This window comes from Crocodylus siamensis, chromosome 5, assembly GCF_052110815.1.
Source record: "Crocodylus siamensis isolate JL-2025a chromosome 5, ASM5211081v1, whole genome shotgun sequence".
NCBI classification, from domain to species: Eukaryota; Metazoa; Chordata; order Crocodylia; family Crocodylidae; genus Crocodylus; species Crocodylus siamensis.
Window position 1 is genome coordinate 169,734,959 of NC_143399.1, and position 21,649 is coordinate 169,756,607.

General features: G+C 44.8%; 1 protein-coding gene across 1 annotated transcript in view; it reads left to right on the forward strand.

The window, feature by feature from the left end:
- The window catches only part of CDK6 (cyclin dependent kinase 6), a 211,180-nt gene that overhangs the window by 136,050 nt on the left and 53,481 nt on the right, over positions 1-21,649 (forward strand). The window contains exon 5 of the mRNA XM_090047031.1: positions 13,017-13,126. Within this exon, the coding sequence (XP_089903157.1) occupies positions 13,017-13,126 (110 nt within the window). The remainder of the gene's footprint in view (positions 1-13,016; positions 13,127-21,649) is intronic.

Below are 21,649 nucleotides of genomic sequence, written 5' to 3' on the forward strand. Positions count from 1 at the left end.
ATCAATATAGGCCCACTCGTGTGAGATGATGGTCACTTCGGTAAGGTGCTGAACTTGTTCAGTTTCTGTTTGTTTACATGATACTCAGCACCTGACAGCTTTGAGCTCCATGGGCCTATTCTAAAGATCATGAAAAAATGGAGGATTCTCCGGGCCTTCCATGGGCATAAAATTGGGCTCTGTTGTAGCTGTGTCTATTATAAATTATATTTCTGGTTTCTTTGTATATAGACCACTTTTCAAGTAATGTTTCAGTCTCAGAAATAGGTTGCAATCTACCTACGGCATCTATAGAATTCAAAAGAATTCTTTGAAATATTGGCTAAATGGAAAGACATTTCCTTGTATTAGTTTTTGAGGTAAGCAGTGAAATGTAACCACTGGCTGAAAGCATTACCCCGCCTTAAAAACTAGCTTTCTTTTCTTGTAGCAGTTGCAAACAGCTGCTAACGCACAGAAGACTTTCGAGGTAAAAGCCACTTTGTCTAGGTAAAGTGTTTTCCGCTTGTATTTACACATATGCATATATATTAACAGCGGATGTACCTAGAAATATTCTACAGCAGCGCCCTCCTACTTGGTAATGTGGTTCTTCCTAGAAATAAAAAAACAAAATTCTGATTATTTTTGTGTGTAAACCATGAAAGAAATTAGTGACTCCTTTATTCCTTAGATTATCTTTCTGCAGTTGTTGAAGTTTGCTTCTTTAATTTCAAGACACAAATATCTTAACATCAAAAAAAAGAACAGAACACATTGAAATAGTAACCTTATCATGAGTAGTGTATATGTTTCAGAGTTCTCTTCTATATTTAGGTACTTTTTTGAATGCTGATTTGACCAGTAAAATAATAATATCAACACTGTCACTTTGCACAAAACAGTTAAAGAGACATACAAAAATGAAGCACAACCAAAAATATTATTAGAATTACTTTAATGATGCATCAGGCACATTCACTGAGCTACATTTATTGCTTGAAGAACAAAATATTTATGTATGTTTTGCCTTTAGAACCGAAGTAGAATCTTCCATGCTGTAGAAGTAGAAAAAAACATAATTTGCTTGTTAAAAGACATAAAGGAAAGAGTCTTTCTCCAGTGAAGAAACCTTCTCATCCAAAATACATGTACTTCTAATGAAACCAAAGACAAAGAGGAGGTGATAGGGAAAGAGATATCATGTGGCCAGTGAATTAAACTAACAGAAATATTTATACCAATACTATCACAAAGACTATAAACTAGAATATTTTGTGCAGTGAATATTATTTGTTCCCTTAACTACATAATAGAGCATTATAGTGATGGGTTATTCAGAAATAGATTAAATTAGATAGAATCTCAGCAAAAGAGACCCTTTTTCTTAATAAGCTTAAAGTACTCAAAACATTTTTGGGAGAAGGATAGGGAAATGTATATAGAAAGCACTCTACAAATAAAGACTGTTTATTTCTCTTCTACACGGCAGGTGCTGAAACATAGCTAGATTAATTCTTTGCCCTTAAATGATTCCTTAGTACTACACTGATATCAAATTTGATGATACTGTGTTGGCAGACCACGCACCCATTGTTAATTATACTCATTTAAGAAATCATATCCGTTCTCTTTATTTGTTCCCTGGGAGATTCAGTAGAGCATTCCTAAAAAGCAAGAATTATTACATAATGCAGATGATAGTCACTCCACATACAAGGTTAAAGCCAGGTTTTCTTTCAAGCCTGACTTTCAATCCTTTATAACTATCTAGCACAATCCTTTATAACTATCTAGCACATTTGGTCTGCCCGGAGAATTGTCAGAGCCATGTATAAGGCTATGCATAGGCAACTGGTAGGGGGTGCACAGGGTTGCATGTACCACCCCCCCAACGGGGCTGATGCTCCCCCGATGGCTGACCTGATGCTGTTAATAGAGCTGGTGTCCCCTCTGACAGGGCTGCCGGTGGCAGTGGCTTCTGTGGGTGCCCCCACAGATTCAGGAGGCACCAGTCAATCATGAGGCTATGGAGAAGTTTTCTGTAAGGCATAGAGAAAATTTGTCAAGAGGTTTTTGAGCTATGTATGTCATTAAAAATAATTCTAAACATGGAGCTGCTCAGCAGCAGCTCCATAGTATAGTTTTGACCCTTATTTCACTGGCAATCCTACTAAGAATGGAACTAGCACTGGAAACTTTCTTTAGTTATGATGTAAATCCATGTATCCAACACTGAAAGGATGTATTATCTCACTTATACCCAGAAACCCAGAAAAGAAAAAGGAAAACCTATGCCATGACTTAGTGGGAGTCTCATATTAGTGAGAACTAAACCAAATAATCTAGTCTAAGAAACACATTAGAGAATGTATATACCTAAACAGTTATATTCCAGGTTGTTGTCATAAGGCAGGAATGTTTGAACAGGAAAATGAGCCAGGATACCAAATGCCACATTTAACCAACAAAAAGGCAAATGTTGCACAGGTGTGAAGGCTCACAGTCACAAAAAACAGAGGACACAGAGAAATAATTTTTTGTGTGTTAAAAAAAGTGCAAAAATGAAATTATTCCTGAAGGGACTTGTAAAACATGTGATAACTTGTTCCTGAAGAACTTCCCTCGGAAGAATATAAGATACTTAAAGTTCTCTTTCAGCTTTGTCTTTACAAAGACTTTAACCCAGAACTTTAACAGGCCCTCATGTATGTTCAGAGGTGCTAAACCAGGAGCAGGCAATTATTTCAGGTAGAGGGCTGCTTGATAAGTTTTGGTCAGCTGCGAGGGCCACATAGATAGTCCCGCCTCTTGACAATTCCCCGCCCCCTTGTCACCATCTTGGGACCGGAAGTCCCACCCCCTAACCCCTGGTCTTTGCTACTGGTTGTCCCTCCCCTTGCCCCCGGAAATGCTGCTTTTGGGAGGGGGGGTTACCATCTTAGAACCAGAAAAAAAACAAATCATACTCTTAAAAGTCAAACACCTACTATAACATTTTAATTTTATTACGTAAAAATATTTTTGTAATGATTTGTGTCTGCATAGTGTATATAGCAGTGACCGCATAATAACTCAAAAATAAATTCTTAGTTTTGTATATTGGGGGGTGTATATGGTGGGGTGTGGGTGTGGATGGGCGTGTGGTGAGGTGTGGGTAAGGGTGTGATGGGGTGTGGTTGGGGGTGGGTGTGCGATGAGATATATGTGTGTGTATGTGTGGTGTGGGTGTGTATGGTGGGCTGTGGGGGGTGTGAGTGTGTGTGTATGGTGGGGGGGTGTGGTAGGTTGTGGGGGTGTGCGGGAGGCTTTTTGAGGGGGTGTGGCTGTGTGTGGGGGCATAGTGTATGTTGGGGGTTCTGGAGTGCTGCTGGGGCGAGGTGTGGGTGTGTGGTGTTTGTGGGATGTGAGGGAGGGTGCAGGGGGATTCCCCCACATTTCCCCCGTGGTGCAGCAGGAGGCAGGGTGCTCAAGGTGCAGGCACCCAGCAGGGTGCAGCTCCAGCCAGTGCTGCACATCACAGCAAAGGGTGCAGCCTCCCCCAGTCAGTCTGTATCACTAGTAATCCCTCCCACTCACACGCAGCTCCTGCACTCGCATAGCACAGGAGAGAAGCCCCACGTGCTGGAGTGGGCTGCCTTCCCCGCCGGGGCTGCGCAGCAAGGGGCAGAAGCCTCAGGCATCTTCTCCTGAGGGACAGGGAACACAGCCGGCTCCAGCAGCTGAGGCTTCTCTCCAATGCTGCACAGCCCCAGTGGGGAAGGCAGCCAGCTCCAGCACACAGGGCTTCCTGCTCGTGCCCTGCAAGTGCAGGGGCTGAGCGTGAGCGGCAGGGAACACTGGCAATACAGACTGTCCAGTGGAGGGTGCGCCCCTTGCTGCGATATGCAGTGATGGTAGGAGCTGTTCCCCACTGGGTACCTGCACCCCAAGCACCCTACCTGCTGCTGCTGCCACCGCCTGCGTGCCATGAAGGGAGTGTTGGGGAGTCCCTACACTTCTGACCCTCCCTCACACCCACATAATACCCACCTGAGCTCCATGCTGCTGCTGCCCCCCCCAGTGTGGGCTCTGTGCTCCCACCCAGCTGCAGTCCCACCTCCACCGCTTTCCTCCCTGCTGCCTGGAGCCAGCAGGAGACAAGGAGACTGGAGCAGGTCCCTGGGAGCTGCAGGAGCAGCAGCCCCGTGCAGAAGCGAGGTAGTTGGGTATGTTTGGAGCTTTGTGTATGCATGGGTGCCTCGCTCTCACCCTCATGGTCAAAAGGGCTGGGCAGGGCACAATTTGTTTGTTGGTAGGAACTGCAGGCCAGATGAAATTGCTTGGTTGGCCAGATCTAGCCCATGAGTCGTATTTTGCCAACCGCTGTGCTAAACTATGCGAAACAAAAATTACAGCTTGAAGCAAGCCTTTCTGTTCTTAGTATTATCCTATTTTTAATCAATTCAGATATAAAAAAATGTAGTCACAACACCCTCTACACAAAAATGGCAACCCTGGCCGTATTAGGGCCCTACAAAGCCTTATTACTTTATTCCTTTGTGCAAGTAACCTGTTCTGGGGATCATAGCCAGGTGAGGAAAGCAGCTTTAACAGGGAGGTCCACTTTGATTTCTTCTGAGGAGGTGGATAGGACAGGAAGTGGTGGAACCATGACATTCTTTCCCCTCATAGCATTGATGTTAAACCAAGAAGTTAACTTAGATGACCCATTGCAGATGGGGGAAGCATAGCAGAATACTGGGGCCAATACTGTGATGAATTCAGAAGTTGGTCCTCTCCTAAGTGCAAAGCTACACACCCTTTCCTTAGGGTTTATGGTTAAAGGTCCTCCCAAGCAGAACGGCTGATGGGGAAATGTGAATAAGACATGCCAGTTCTCTAGACAGTGGTACCACAAGGAAGTGATTTACTAGCATCACATCTAGCTGCCTTTGGCTCCCCAACTCAAATGACCAGGTACCCATTTACAACTAGATGCCTTCATCATGAGTCCAGAGCAGGGCTCTGAATTACACCTGCAAGATACTCTAACTGCTCTGCCACTGCACCTCTTACTTGAGGCTTATGGCAGGGCTGTCCAACTTCTAAGTGGTTGGGGGCTGAGTGTTCTGCGGGCTGCATGACATGCAGATGTACCCCCCTCCCTCCTGCAATGAACACCTGTTCCCCACCCCTCTGCCCCATAGCCCACCACTGCACCACACCCCCCATCCCCTCCTGCTGCACCATGCACCCGTGCATCTGGCCTCAGGTTCACCCTTAGCTCCTCAGGCCATGCTGCACTTTTCTGCCCTGCCTTGTCCCTTGGTAGGAGGGGACAGGCAGCAAAAGCTGGAAGAAGGAAAGGAGGCCAGAGACACTGGCTGCTGTTGCTGTTGGAGTTCAGGGGCTGCCAGTTGGACATTCCTGAATTATGTTAAAGCCAAAATATGGCCCTTTACTTGTACATTTGTCACCTTTCCTCTATCTGTCTGTCTGTGTCCTTTTTAGATTGTATAGTATTCAGAAAAGGAACAGAATCTTTACTGGTGTTTAGATGGTGCCTGACAGGATGATAATTACTGATATCTAAACAGTTTCCCAGAAATGGATAAACTGAAGTTCTTGTTTATAAATTACTGTACTTCTTTGACTATAAAATATCCTTTCTTCTAACAGAATATTTTTGCTAAAAAACACCTTTGAGTAAGAATTTTATTAAAAAACCTTATAAGCATCATAGCCTTGTAAATTGACTTTATTCGATGTTTTATTTTTCTCTTAAATTGATGATTTCAAAATGTGTGTGTGTCCCAAATTCAAGAGTACATTATATTTGATGGGATATAGCTAATAGGATTTAAGTAGGGCTGAAATGGTGCATAGATGTTATGTTGGCCCTCCAGATTACATCCTTAGTAAGTTTCCTTAGATAGTTTCCCATTAACTTGGCTTTGTTCAAGAAATACGTGATAGAAACTAGCTGGGATTGGGACTTCTAATGTCTAATGGCCCTAAGAAATAATATTCATTAGATAGAATCTAAATGTTAAGAAGGACATAATTTGATCTGCTTCACAAAAAGCTGTGTATCTGATTGCTCTTTCATGCTTATACCTAAGCTCATCTTTCCTGTCATCCTTAACTTCACTGAACACATTTCCTTCTTCTTTAAGGAGTCAGAAGCCAGACACTTTTGATAAAATTGACACATTTCATTTAGTCTATAGTATCACCCAGAAGTTGGTTTCAGATACCTGAACTTCCTGATATTGAATTTAAGGTGGCAGTGATTTGTAGCCACTAGAATCATCTTCTTGTCTGTATAGTGGACACCTGGTCTATGAACTGGGATGGTAGAGAAAGCTAGTTTTCACTAATTCCCACTAGTTCCCAACCTACAAATTACTCTCAGCGTGCTTGTGCTTAGATTAGTTTATCTACTAGCTTCATGTGATATGACACTAGAGCATTCAGTAAGTTGGAAACAAAGATTGGTTGATGAGATAGAATGGTATCCTTCCGGCTTCAGATGATGTGGGTACACAAGGAGAAAGGGGAGTTGGTGAAGCAGGAGGAAGCAGTTGAACTATTGGGAAATTAAGGAAAAGGTAGGTAAGGAGTTGTTAAGTAGAGCCATAACATGATAAAGTGAGGGTGGTAAGAGTGAGTGGGAGATGGCAGGGGTGCAGGGAATGGTAGTCTAGAGCAGCATTTCTCATCCTGCGGGTTGCAACCCAAAAGTGCGTCGCAAGACTATATGAAAGGATTTCAAACAAACTTTAAAAATGGATTCTCCTTTAAAAGAGAAAAATGCAGGAAACTGTGGCTTTTCCCTTGCAGGCTGGCAGAGTTCCAGCCTGCAAGGGGCTGCTTGGGGCCTCCCTGCCCTACACTCAGAGGTCGGGAGTGAGGGGTACTGGATCAGGACTGGCCATTGATATTTACAAATGGGTCCTGGTACAAAAAAGGTTGAGAACCACTGGTCTAGAGGTCAATGTGGGAGGTGCAGAGGTGGCTAGAGGTGTGTTGATTCAGAAACTGGAAGGACTGGCATATGGTGGCAGAGCTATGAGAAAAAAGCTGTAAGGACATTGTCAAATGTGAAGAACTTGGATGTTCCTAAGGGAAGAGTTGAAGGGAGGTGGGGCGGGTGCATTTGAGGAGAGAAGCCTGTTATACTAGAGAGCTGAAGTGCACCAGAGTTATTAAGGCACAGATTCTAAAAGGTGTTAAAGCACAAAACTCATACTGATTTCAGTGGCAGCCTAAACACATGTGAGAGTTTGGCCCCAAACCCTTTGTTTAGACAGTCTTTTTATGCTACTTGAGTAGTGCATCAAGTTTAAAGGCCTGAGCACAGTTTAAGCAGCACACAAAAATGTACTTTTTATGCTAAAATAGTTACTTTATCAAGATGCAGCACTGAAGTTCGTTTTCTGTGAGATAGAGTCTGCCTCACTGATAATGTGGCTTACCTAAGAAAACATTTTTTCATACAAAGTCAGAGCTGTGCTAAAGAGGAAGCGATGAGCTGGTTGTGCAGCTCAACATATCCTGTGTTCAAAATAATTTTCATTTCTACTAATCTGCAAATGCTAAAGGAATGTCCACAAATATTTGCTGGTTTCTATGGTAAGAGAACGAGAGAGAATGTATAAAATTCTGTGTCAAAACCAAACTACATCATCCTGTGCTTTTTAAAAGAGGATCCCTCACACTAGGCGAGTTATCTGTGGTTTTATTTGAGAGTGAGCTGACATTTAGAAAATGATTATCATTTTCAGATTCACATCTCAAAATACATACTTGCTCATTGCAAACTCTACAAGTGACTCCAGCATTTTTGAAATGACAGTAAAGATCAGTTTATCAACATAGTCCAACACAATTCCCCTTCTGAAAATGAAGCAATCATATTTGTTCAAAGTGAACTGCAAGGCTTTGGGTTTTATTTTAAAAAGAGGCATACATTATTTAAATTTCCAAATGAATAAGAACCAGATGTTACCCGTGCATGTACATACACATACATACCACGGATGGGTGCATACTTTCAAGGAAGTGTGTCAGATAGTTGTCACATGAAAGAAGCAGCTACTATGCTGCATGCTTCCTCAGTCATCTGGAAACAACAGCATTCCTTCTGATTGTACAGTTAATATTAGGTCTCTGCTACAAATTGAGGTATGTGGCCAGCAGGAAGGGAGCAGGCAGGGAGCAGCTGCTCTATGTGGCATGCTTCCCTAGAAAAAGGGCTACGGTAGTGGGACAAATTATCATGGAGGTTAGTGCTGGTTTGCCCAGCAATAAATCCCACACCTTGCCCCTGAGCAGTCACAGTAATGGAGCCAGTAAAACTGAGGAATGTGAACCACCTTTTTTTTTCTATGAGAGGAGAGCATAGTGGATCCAAGTTAAAATCTGTGAGATTTGGTCCCATTTTTCCTGCAGGTCACACTATTTCTTCCTCTTTGTGAGGCAGCTGCCCCTACCACTGAAGGACAAGAATGTCTGGAAGTTCTTGACCCTAAAACCTTCTCTTTTTCCAAAGAATTTTTTCCAGTTCAATGAGTTTCTCCACAAAGCCATGAGAAACTATATGGCCAGATCAAATTATCAAGAACTACATCAGCAAATAAAATATTAACAAAGAAGTCCAACCTGATTTAGCATGTTCCCAGAGTAGCATCCACCAGTGATTCCCTAACCTCAAATTAAGTCTCCTTCTTCACTGGAGACGAAGATGCAACTTCTCTTGAATGTAGAGACATGTTAGGAAAGCATCACTAATTTGATATCAACTAGAGTAAGTGAATGGCATTAAACTTTACCTGTCTTTTTGCTGAGCTGGTTATATGGGCATGGATCTTGAAGGCTAAAGTGGCCTGGGTCAGCTTTATTTTGCCCTAAGTTTATTGAACTGTTTGAAAACCAGTTTTTATGAATAAAGATCAAAGCTTTTAAAAGGACGGTTAGTAAATATGACCACTTGTGTAAATATGTGTGAACTTCCCTCTTCTATCATAGATTTCATAGACATTAGGGCTGGAAGGGACCCCGAAGGATCATCGAGTCCAGCCCCCTGCCCCAGGGGCAGGAAGTCAGCAGGGATCATAGGATCCCAGCAAGATAAACAAATGTGTCTTGAAGGCATTCAAAGTAGATGCGTGAACCACCTCCAGTGGCAGTCTATTCCAAGCCTTGGGGCTTGGACAGTAAAGAAGTTCTTCCTTATGTCCAGACTGAATTGGTCACGGTGGAGTTTGTGACCATTCGATTTTGTCATCCCTTGAGGCGCTGTGGTGAACAGACGTTCCCCCAGATCCCGGTGAACACCCCTGATATACTTGTAGATGGCCACCAGATCACCCCTGAGCCTGAGCTCTTCCAGGCTGAAGAGTCCCATGGCTCTCAGCCTCTTGTCATAAGGTCTGTTTTCCTGACCTCTGATCATGTGCATGGCTCTCCGCTGCACTCTCTCAAGCTTCTCCACATCCCTTTTGAATTGTGGAGCCCAAAACTGAAAGCAGTACTCCAGCTGCGGCCTCACCAAGGCCAAGTACAACGAGAGAACGATGTCCCAGGATTTGCTTGAGAAGCATCTATGGATGCAAGCCAGCGTTTTGCTTGCTTTACTAGCTGCAGCATCACATTGAAGGCTCACATTCATCTTGTGGTCAATCGTGACCCCCGAGTCCCTTTCATCTGTAGTGCTAACCAGCGTAGCACTGCTGAGCCTATAAGGATGCTGCCGGTTTTTCTTCCCAAGGTGGAGAACCTTGTATTTTTCAGTGTTAAACACCATCAGATTCTCATCCGCCTATTTCATGAGCCTATCAGGATCTGCCTGGATCACTCTTCTGTCCTCAGGTGTGGACGCTTTACCCAAGAGTTTGGTGTCGTGGGTGAACTTCGCCAGTCCACTTCTGATACCAACGTCCACATCATTAATGAAGATGTTGAATAGTGTTGACCCAAGAACAGAGCTTTGAGGGACCCCACTGGTCACCATGATGACTGACTTCTGTCAGCCACCTCACTCTGGGTCCTGCTATGGAGCCAGTTCCCCAGCCAGTGGATCGTGGTGAGGTCAAGGCCACAGTTAGCCAGTTTTGCCAAGAGGTGATCATGGGATACCAGATCAAAGGCTTTTTTGAAGTCAAGATATACGACATCAATCTCTTCCCCCTTGTCCTGTTGATGGGTCACCTGGTCGCAAAAGGAAATGAGATTGGTCAGCCAAGTCCTACCCTCAGCCAATTTCCTGGCAGACTCCTGGTCAAGGTCTTGACCTTGGGTAAGGGATCTGTACCAGACTCCCACCATAGTATCCCCTGTGCTGTGTTCCCCACAGATTTTAACCCAGTGGGTCTCAAGTCTTCCACTGTGGGTGCCAATGTTGGCTTGCAGGAATGCATAGCTTTCCTTGACATAGAGAGCTACACCCCCACCCCCTTTGTCCACTTGATCTCTCCCATACAGGGTATATACCTGTGGCCCAGTCGTGGGTGGAGTCCTGCCAGGTCTCCGTTATCCCTGTGACATCATAGTTATTTGTATTTAGCAGGAGGACAAGTTCCTCCTGTTTGTTCCCCAAGGTCCTGGCATTTGTGTATTGGCAGGCAAGTATCCCCTTGCCTACTGTTTGTTCCAGGGCTGGGGCAGGGGTGGGATCGCTTTAATGGCCACCTATAAGTTTATCAGGGGTGACCACCAGTATCCGGGGGAATGTTTGTTCACCAGAGCGCCCCAAGGGATGATGAGGTCAAACAGTCATAAACTACTACAAGACCATTTCAGGCTGGACATAAGAAAGAATTTCTCTACTGTCTGCCCCCAAGGTCTGGAACAGCCTGCCATCGGAGGTGGTTCAAGCACCTACATTGAACACCTTCAAGAGTAAATTGGATGCTTGTCTTGCTGGGATCCTATGACCCCAGCTGACTTCCTGCCCTTCAGGTGGGGGACTGGACTCGATGATCTTCCAAGGTCCCTTCCAGCCCTAATGTCTGTGAAACCTATGAAATGCCTTGGCCTGCTGGCTTTTCAAGGGTTGCTCAGCTGGCCAGCAGTGGCAGTAGTCCACACATCCCCCAGTGGGCTTAGTTTAAAGCCCAGTGGAGCAGGTCAGTTAGTCTGGCTGAGAAGAGCCTCCTCCCCAGCAGAGAGAAGTGGAGGCCATCCCTTCCCAGCAGCTCACTGCCTCTCTCACCAAAGAGCGGGCTGTGGTCATGGAAGCCAAAGCCTTCCCAATGACACCAGCACTGCAGTCTTTGGTTCACTACCTCAGTCCTCCTCTCCCTCCTCAGCCCATAGCCCGAAACTGGGAGGATCGAAGAAAACACCACCTGTGCCCCCAGACTCTTTAGCCCAGCTCCTAAATCCCTGTAGCACCTCATGACCCAGCTGGGAGTGCTCCAAGCTGTGTCATTGGGGCCCACATGGATGAGGAGCATAGGGTAGTGGTCAGTGGGCCGGAGGAGTTTAGGGATCTTCTCCACAATGTCTCGGATACAGGCTCCCAGGAAGCAGCAAACTTCCCAGGCTAAGGGGTCAGAGTGGCAAATTACCTCCTCAGTTCCCCTCAGGATGAAGTCTCCCATGACAAACACTTTGCATTTTGTCTTGGGGAGAGCGGGGTTGCTGAGCCATTCAGTGTCTCCAGAAGCTGTCAGGATAAGTAATGATTGTAAAAATATTGTATTTGCTTTTGTTTCAGCTGTCTGTGACCAACAAATTTGGCTGATTATTTCTGCATTGAAGGGTATGATATTCTAATTAAAAAACACACTTTTGTCATAAACTTCTAAATACTGGTTCTTACATTCAGGGTCTCCTACTTTAATTAACATGTATTTTAAAGCTACTTTCATCCTTTATTTTGCAGCGTTCTGTATATCTTCACTTTCAATTTCATGAACTCAGAGAATGTTGAATCTCCCAGCATTCACATTTGTGTTTGTGTACCCCAGAACAAAAGCAGTAATTTATTAGACCCTTTATAACATTGATTGAGATTAAAAACCAGATCACATTATCAATAAAGTATTTTCTACTTAAGATCCTCCTTTTTTAGGGCTGGATTGTAACTGTATACAGAGTAGGGTAAGAACAAAACTGTGATTCTGATATTATATTCTAGCAATGTAGTGGCTCACACATGTCTAAGGGCATCTTGTGCCTCCATACAACCCTTGACAAACATGCTGAAAGGGTCATAGTCGAATCTTAGGACGTATATCATCTTTCATTTATATAGTCATCAACAGCTGTATCTTCATCTGTACTGGCACAGTGGGACTATACTGGGGTATTTGAGGGCACAGTGGTGGTGCTTTGTGTCCCTAGGACAGCTACAGTAGGATAATTTGGGTTGGGGAGGGGGGAGACTGGGGCGCGAGCCCCGAGTGCCAGTTCAAAGTGGGTATCAGAATGGCAGCCTCTGGAAGCCTGTGCTGCTGCTGCAGCCCATGTTGAGAGAACTTGCCCATAGGCAATTTGTGCAAGAAGGTAACCGCTTGATACTCTGTTACCCAAAATATAAAGTTACACCCCTCCAGAGATGTGCCTTTTAGCCATAAGGCAAGGGGCAGCCCCATGAGGCTTTGACTTTAATGGAGCTGTGATATTTTTACCAGTTCAGAAGTTGTTTCTGAATAATATTTTTTGTTGCTAAAGATACATAAAGCAATTCTAGCTAAGTAAATTATATTTACCAAGGTTAGAAATTGGCCAGCACACCATGGTTAATATTCCTTCTTTTCAGAACGTAACATGGCAAATTTAATGGGCATAAACTGAGGGGTGAGGGTTGGCTTTCGATTCTGTATTTGTTGAGATGCTCACACAGTCTGTACTAATCAGTTGCACATCTGGCAGCACCTAGATTGTACATAGAGGCATTTTCATCAAAGCATTGACCAACCATCCCAAGTTTGCAGAATTCTATCGATCTGACAAAGCAGGAATTCTGAGTCACTGGGCAATCGCACTTAAGAGCTGATAGTTCTACAAGTAACATTTCTCTTAATCTGTTCCTATTTATTTTACAGGTTGTCACTTTGTGGTATAGAGCTCCCGAAGTTTTGCTGCAGTCCAGCTATGCAACACCTGTTGATCTCTGGAGTGTTGGTTGCATATTTGCAGAGATGTTCCGCAGAAAGTAAGGAATACATTTTATTATCTTTACTTATTTCTTTTTAATTTAAAGAAGGGTAGGAATATATGGTACTGTACATTGTAACAGTTTATGTGGTAGAAAATAGGTAGCATGGTTTACAGCATGAATGCAAAAAGCTTTCACAAATTCAGGTTGTCATCTTGAATTCTTTTTCTTCTCAAAAGCTAGTCTGTACAACTAATTAAAGCTTTGCTTTCCTTACTGAAAATATATATGAACAGTTCTTGTTGTCTTGTTACATATGAATCCAGGCAGCTGAAATTTTAATAAATAGGGACTAGAGCATCTGTTGATAAAAGCCATAGAGAAGGATTCTGGAAAAAACGTATTTTGGGTCATCATATTCCTGGAGTTTGTACTTTTGAGCATTGGATGCTTGCTTGTTGTCATCCTTTGGCATATCTGAGGATCTGGAAAGTCACTGTAATGTTGATATTTAGAAGCAGACAGAGGTAGGAATTTAAGAAAACTATTTTGACAATGTCTGTGGTAATGTAGGTAGTAAAACAATAGTGTGGTGAGGAAAAGTAGAAATGAAGCTTTTTTGGCTGATCTGGTTAGATTAAGTGTCGGATTTCTAGAAGCACAGAAAATAGGAATTAAAAGGTCCTCAAGGGACCATATAGTTCTTCTTTCTGCCTCAAGGCAGGATTAATTGTACCTAAAGCATTCTTGGCAGATATTTATCTAACCTGCTCTTAAGACTTCCAGTGATGGGGATTCAATAACCTCCCTGTGTATTATTTCATTGTAAAATACCAGCCTGATCATATATACACTTTGAGGCTAGGAACAGACATACAAAAAGCCTGAGCCTGAATTGATTCAATCTTTGCAGGTTAATCTAACCTGGCTAGGCTGAGTCACTTTGTAACTACACAGATATCCCAGAAATGCCAACACATGCCTGCAGTGGCTCAGGCTTGAAGCTGAAGCACTAGAGCAACCCTCCCTTCCTTTGCACAGGACTGAGCTGATGGGGGTGTGTGGCAGAGCACCTTTGGGGGTGCTTGCCACTTGAGGGCTTTCACAGGCTCTGAGGGGAAACTGCTTTGGGAGGAGCAGCAGGGGAAACCCCCCCCAGGAACTATTTTAAGGGGGAAGGTATGTGGCAGGGCACTGTTGGTTCCTGACACTTTAAGAGCGGAGCCAAGCAGCCAGCAGGTGCTTGATTGCGGTACCCATTTTAGACCTCTGGCCACCTATATAAAGAGAGCAGTTTGCTGCTAGCAGCAACATCGCCTGGCTGCAAGGTTGAATACCAAGTCCCCTGGAGGTAAGAGCAGGAGTTGTAGGGAATGGTTTGGAGGCTCCTGGTCCTGGGCATGACCTAAAACTGCACACTGCCGGGAGTGGGTAGCCTGGTGGGGCTCTCAGTGGTGCGGGAGCCCCCAGGAAATGCCAGGCCAGTTACCAACCCAGTTAAAGGCAGGTAAAGGTGCCTTAAACCCAGCCCCCACTTTCAGGTGGGTCATGTAACATTAGAGGTAGTTGGGGCCAGGCATGGCTGTGACCACCTGAGCCCTGTGGGGTATAGGACCCTGAGGAAAGGTGGTTGGGGCCAGGCACAGCTATGGCCACCTGAGCCCACCGGGGAGAGAAGCCCTGTGGTCCCAGTAAGCAGACGATGTGGAGCCCCAGTGAGGGGGGCAGAGATGAGCCCTAGTGAGGGGGTGGCCCCAGTGAGGGGAGACCAAGGTATGTCTTCAGACACCTGAGGCTGCAGTTTGGGGCAGAGACTGAGTAAGTGGGCGCTCAGTCCAAGAGAGAGGGGCGAGTCCTGACCCCAGTAAGTCCTCCATTGCTGGGAGGCTGAGTGTTGGTCGAAAGTAAGAGCTATAGTAGAGCACAATGACCTGGTGCTCATGGGGACGAGTAAGAGTCCCCGAGAGACCCTGGAGCACAGCAGCTGCCACCTGAGCCCCACAGGGGAGGGAAGCCCCGTAGCCCTTTGAGGGGGCAGAAATGAGGACCCCCAGCGAGGGGATGGCCCCAGTGAGGGGGTGGAGATGTGGAACCACAGTGAGGGGAAAACCAGAGGGCTGGGAGCCCAGTATTGTCTGAGTGTACAGAGATGCCCTGGGAAGGGGCCAGGGTAAGCTTAGACCCGGTCAGGTAATTGGCTGCCCACTACCCCAGTGAGGGTTGCAGGAGAGACCCAAAAGATGGTACATCTGCCATCCAAGGTACGAGCTAGCTAAAGCCTATGGCCTAAAGGGCCTGCTCCAAGAGGGAGCAAGGCAGTACAAGTTCTCGAGGCGTGAAAAAGACCCTGTGAGAAGGGGTGGAGTGAGAGAGGCCCTAGTGAGATGAGGGCAGTATGAACACGTGTCTGCAGCCTGACAATGAGGCCTAAGCTTGGTCCAGCTATAACCTGGGAGCATTGTCATCTGGATGCCATCTGCAGGGTGTGGGCTGCAGTGTAGGGGAGGAATGGAGCTGCAGATAGTACCCCCTGGCATCAGGGCAAGAATGGGCAGCCTCCCGCCTTACTTAACAACTTAATTGACAACAAGGCATGGCAGACGAAACAGGTGGGAGGAGTGCCCAAGGGCAGGTGGGGCAGGTGTGGCTAGTCGGGGGCAGAAATGAGGACCCACCTCATTTCTCAGTCGGGGAGTCCCACCTTGCCATAGGGTGCATGGCCAGGTCCCAGCAGGATGCTCTGATTAGTCCAGCAGGGAATTGATACCAGTGTTTATCACCCCGTTAACAAAGGAACAGAAGGACATTACCAGCTACCTGTTGATTCTGCCTGTTGATTCAGCGGGACCATAGCCAGCACATGGTCTATTGGCTAATACACAGACAACTCTTTGCAAGGCAGAAGGGTGGGGGTGGAATTCCAGCTTAGCAGGGAGTGGTGAGGCAGAGGGTGGGGAACAGCCTGCAGTCTTGCAGGAGCTGCAGTCAAGGAGCAGAGTGGAGTGGCCAGCCCTGCTGTGGAGCAGAGAGCCCCGCCTAGCCCCGAGAGCATACCAGGATGCTGGGGGAGTCTGATTTATCTTAAACCAGCAAGAGGTCTGGAACAGACATTGCATAAACTGGTTTGACCCAAATCAGTTAAGTCTGATACTACATTCTACCAGGTTTATCTCAAACTGGTTTTAGCCATTTTCAAACTGGTTTATGTGCACTGAACATCTATTCTGTAACAGATTTTAAACCAGTTTCTGATTACTTAAATGGGTTTATGTGTAACATCTGTCCCTAGCCTGAATGAAGACTAGCCTTTACAGCAAGAATTATACATTGTGACTATATAGTCTGCTGACAGCCTGCTTATAGCAACTACATGGACCATTTTGGAACAGCTTTTGTGAAATCATTTTTAATAAAATGGGAACATCTAAGGAAAACGGATCACCTATAAACCTAAAAAACAATGATTACTTTTTCAAAGCTGCAAAATCATATCTATAATATAGTAGTCCTTAGAAAGAACCAGGTAATACCAACATTTCTTGATGGAGATAAACTCATGTTTGTGATAGTATTTTTAATCTACAAAAGAATGGTGGGATTTCACTGCTTATTAAAGTTAATATATGGGGAGAAAAAAAAAATTTGGCGGGGAGGAAAGGGGGACTTGTTGCCTGGTCAGATGGCCTGGGCAGACTTACTACACTCCACCCTCTATTTATGACTCGTAGTTTCTGCTAAGTCCTCCACTGCAAATTTTCAAAGTTTTATCCCACATATTGCAAAGTTGACAATGTTATTGAGCCAGTAATAATTTTCTAACTTTCAAAATCAAAAGGCAGCTTTATTTTAGCTTTTTCAGAGAGACTAAAACATGGGAAACAACTAAACTGAGAGAATTTAGTATTTGTTCAAATACCTTATTTTCTTACTTAATTTAGTGAAGACAAAACATTTACATTGATTTTTCAGTTGTCCCTATTACAGTATATAAGCCTCACTCACTTTACAATTCAAAATTCCAACATGATAAATAAAATTAGGGACAATTTGTACTTTTTACTGATTGCAAATACAAATATTACTTTAAGATTACAAAATGGCAGATTTCTTAATGGAAATAAAGTTTGATTGGAGGCAGATTTTGATACAACCAGGCTTTCTCCTATTGTTGCCAAAGCAGGGTCAGTTTGACATTTTCAGTCCTAAATCTGGGAGGCAGTCAGAAACTCTGGACTTTAGGCATCTGCCAAGTGTATATGTGCAATGCTGTTTAATGATGGTAACAGTATGACTTATAGACATTTAATTATGCAAGGGGGTTTGGAAGACCAATTTAAAGCTTGACTATCACAAAACTAAAATGAATAGCATTTAATGTCTTCTCTGACTGTTGGTTGGACTTGATTTTGCAATAACCTTTGTATGGCATATGCTCTCTTTTTAATATCCTTGATGAATTGCAAAAGAAAAGCTATGTTACTGTGGCCTTAATAGCAATAAATTGTAACATTTTGCAAACTCCCATGGATTGTTTCCAAAAGATTAAATAAATGTGGCAGCTATTTCTGTGAAAAAAAATAATAGGCAACTTGAGTACCACCCATCTCCTTTCCAAACTGCTGCTGATGGGATAAAAGCATATGGGTTCTTTTAAAATTTAGATTGAAAAATTGGCTGTCGGTACAGCATTAAAGCCAACCTTTTCCTTTTGTCATATCATATCACCAGATGCTTATTTTTTTACCACCCCCTGCTCCTCCCACTATTTCTTCTTTGTGTTGATTTTAACTTGGATCTTTTTCACTGAAAGCCAGGTTACCACTTGCCACAAAGTAAGAGTGTATACACAGGCATTTACGTCAGAACACATGATGTGTGGTAGAGCCCTGCCACCTTTTGCCCTGTGATGAATTTGTTCACATGCTTATACTCATATTCATGTTGAAGGGTACCTTATTCCACAGAGTTCATTGGAACTATTTTTGGAATAATTGATTCATGAACTATCAGAGTATTCGTGTATGCAACAGAATGACATTGGGCAAGAGTACCCGTTCCTGTGACAATTAGTAGTTTACCTCATAATTTTCCTAAGACTCGATTGTTTTAGTTATCAGTACACTATATCAAGTCACAGAAAGTGTAGGTCACTGTGATATGTTGTAACAATTCATGCAGACAGTTCAAGCTGCTATTAGCAGAGGATGGTCAATACAGTGCTAGACCTCATGTGACTACATATGGTATAACTAGCTGATAGAATTCAAAACCAAAGACAATACAAAGGAAGTTTCTTGAATTATTTGAGAAGATGGCAAATCTTTGAAATATTGCTTGAATTGATGCTGCTATCTTCAGCTGCTCCAAAAAACACATACGCCGAGCACATTATTCCATCTGTGCTTACACACTCAACCAATTCACCTGGCTACCAAATAAGTTTATTCTAACAGAAATTCCTGTAAAGCAATTCATAAGTGTTTCAGTTCTCAGCTGTAAGTCCATTTAAACATGGCCAGCCTACAAAATGATAGCATGTATATGTTTGGGAAGTGTACATGCTCTATATTTATACCATAATTACAGGCAAATAAGCCCACCTCCCACCATACCCCAACACACTTACACCCCACCCTCCCATACACACACTCCCACCTCCCAACCATAACCCCACACCCTACCACAGGCCCCACACAGTCCCACATCCCCCACCATACCCCCAGACACACCCACATCCCCCATTCCAACCCCTACCCCAACCACATACTTGACACCCACACCCCACATACACCCCCGTACCCTCACACCTACTCCCCAAACGCACAGCCCACATATATACCATTTTTTCCCCCATACACAATATACAAGAGTAAGAGTGTGTTTTGAGCTATTGTGCAATCGCGTCTAGATAATACAACTCAAACAAAAATCAGGAGAAAAATATTTTTTTAATTAAATTAAAATAAGTGATAGCCGATATTTGATTTTTTTTGTTTTTTTAGTATATATATTTTTTCCCAGTTTCAAGATGCCAACCCCCCCCCCCCCCAAGAATACTTCCGGGGCAAGAGGAGTGACTTCTGGTGGCAAAGATAAGGGGTTAAGGATGGGACTTCTAGTGCCAAGATGATGAACAGGAAGCGGGCAACTATCAGGCAGCCAAGCTACCCATGTGGCCCTCAACAGCTCACCAAAACTCATTAAGCAGATCTCCAGTGGAAATAAATGCTTACCCCTGCCTTAGGTCTTATGGAACAATTACTGTGTCAACCGCTTTCACAAACGAGAGATGATAATACAGTATGGCAGGAGCTCTTTATAAAAGACCCAGACTAGGCCTGGTCTACCTTTGAAAACTTTTCTGCTCTAGGTATGTAGGATAGGTATGTGGTATTTTACTAAAACAGCTATATGTCCAAGTGTACAAATCCATCTGTAGACACTACTATTCCATTCTCAAGGTGCATTTCATAGATTTCATAGATTTCATAGACATTAGGGCTGGAAGGGACCTCGGGAGATCATCGAGTCCAGCCCCCTGCCCAAAGGGCAGGAAGTCAGCTGGGGTCATAGGATCCCAGCAAGATAAGCATCCAATTTACACTTGAAGGTGTTCAATGTAGGTGCTTGAACCACCTCCGCTGGCAGACTGTTCCAGACCTTGGGGGCTCAGACAGTAAAGAAATTCTTCCTTATGTCCAACCTGAAACGGTCTTGCAGGAGTTTGTGACCGTTCGACCTCGTCATCCCTTGGGGCGCTCTGGTGAACAAACGTTCCCCCAGATCCTGGTGGTCACCCCTGATAAACTTATAGGTGGCCATCAGATCACCCCTGAGCCTACGCTTTTCCAGGCTAAAGAGTCCCATGGCTCTCAGCCTGTCATCGTAAGATCTGTTTTCCTGACCTCTGATCATGCGCGTGGCTCTCCTCTGGACTCTCTCAAGCTTCTCCACATCCTTTTTGAATTGTGGAGCCCAAAACTGGACACAGTACTCCAGCTGCGGCCCCACTAAGGCCGAGTACAAGGGGAGAATGACGTCCCGGGATTTGCTCGACAAGGATCTATGGATGCACGCCAGCATTTTGGTCGCTTTACTAGCTGCAGCATCGCATTGCAGGCTCATGTTCATCTTGTGGTCAATGGTGGCCCCCAAGTCTCTTTCTTCTGTAGTGCTATCCAACGTAGCACTGCCGAGCCTATAAGGGTGCTGCAGGTTTTTCCTCCCAAGGTGGAGAACCTTGCATTTTTCGGTGTTAAACACCATGAGGTTCTCGTCTGTCCATTTGCTGAGCTTGTCCAGGTCAGCCTGGATCACCCGCCTATCTTCTGGCGTGGATGCTTTGCCCCAGTGTTTGGTGTCATCGGTGAACTTGGCCAGTCCACTCCTGACTCCAATGTCCACATCGTTAATGAAGATGTTGAACAGTATGGGTCCCAGGACAGAGCCTTGAGGGACCCCACTGGTCACAGGGCACCATGATGAGTGACTGCCATCAATCACAACCCTCTGGGTCCGACCACGAAGCCAATTTCCCTGCCAGAGGATCGTGGTGGAGCCAAGGCCACAACTGGGCAGTTTGGCCAAGAGGTGATCATGGGATACCAGATCAAAAGCTTTTTTGAAGTCAAGATATATGACATCAATCTCTTCTCCCTTGTCCAGGTGATAGGTCACCTGGTCATAGAAGGAAATGAGATTGGTCAAACAAGACCTACCGGCAACAAACCCGTGCTGGCTATCCCTTAGGATGTTAGCCTGGGCCAGTCCCTCAAGGATGGCCTCCTTAATAAACTTTTCTAAGATCTTCCCCAGGATAGAAGTCAGGCTAATGGGCCTGTAGTTAGCCAGATCCACTCTCCTCCCTTTCTTGAAGATCGGCACCACACTGGCCTTCTTCCAGTCTTCGGGCACTACACCAGAGCGCCAGGAGTTTTCAAAGATCCGTGCCAGGGGCTGGGCTATGACGCTCGCCAGCTCCTTGAGTACCCTGGGGTGCAGATTGTCAGGGCCAGCTGACTTGAAGGTATCCAGCTTCTCAAGGTGTTCCTTCATGAGGTCAGCATTGATGGAGGGTAGGGGATTCCCCTCACCCAGATTTCCCTGTCCCATAGCAGGCATGGGCATCCCGTGTGACTGATGAAAGACTGACGCAAAGTACCTATTTAATAGGTTGGCTTTTTCCTGGGCGTCAGTTGTCAGTTGCCCCATCTGGTTTAGCAGGGGTCCAACATTGCCCTTGCTTTTCCTCCGGCTCCCCACATATCTGAAAAAGGACTTTTTGTTGTCCTTGATGCCTGAAGCTAGTTGGAGTTCAGTTGCAGCCTTGGCTTTCCTGGTTTGGTCCCTGCAGGACCGGACCAGCGCGGAGTAATCCTCCTTGGAGGTGAATCCCGTCCTCCATCCTTTGTAGGCTTTCCTTTTTAGCCACAGTAGGTCCGCTAGGTCTCTGGAGAGCCAGGGGGGCTGCTGTGCCTTCTTGCTGCCTTTCCTCCGTGTTGGAATAGATTTATATTATATTAATAGAACTTATTTCCCTTCCTGTGAACCAGATAAGTACTGTTATACAGTACAAACGCA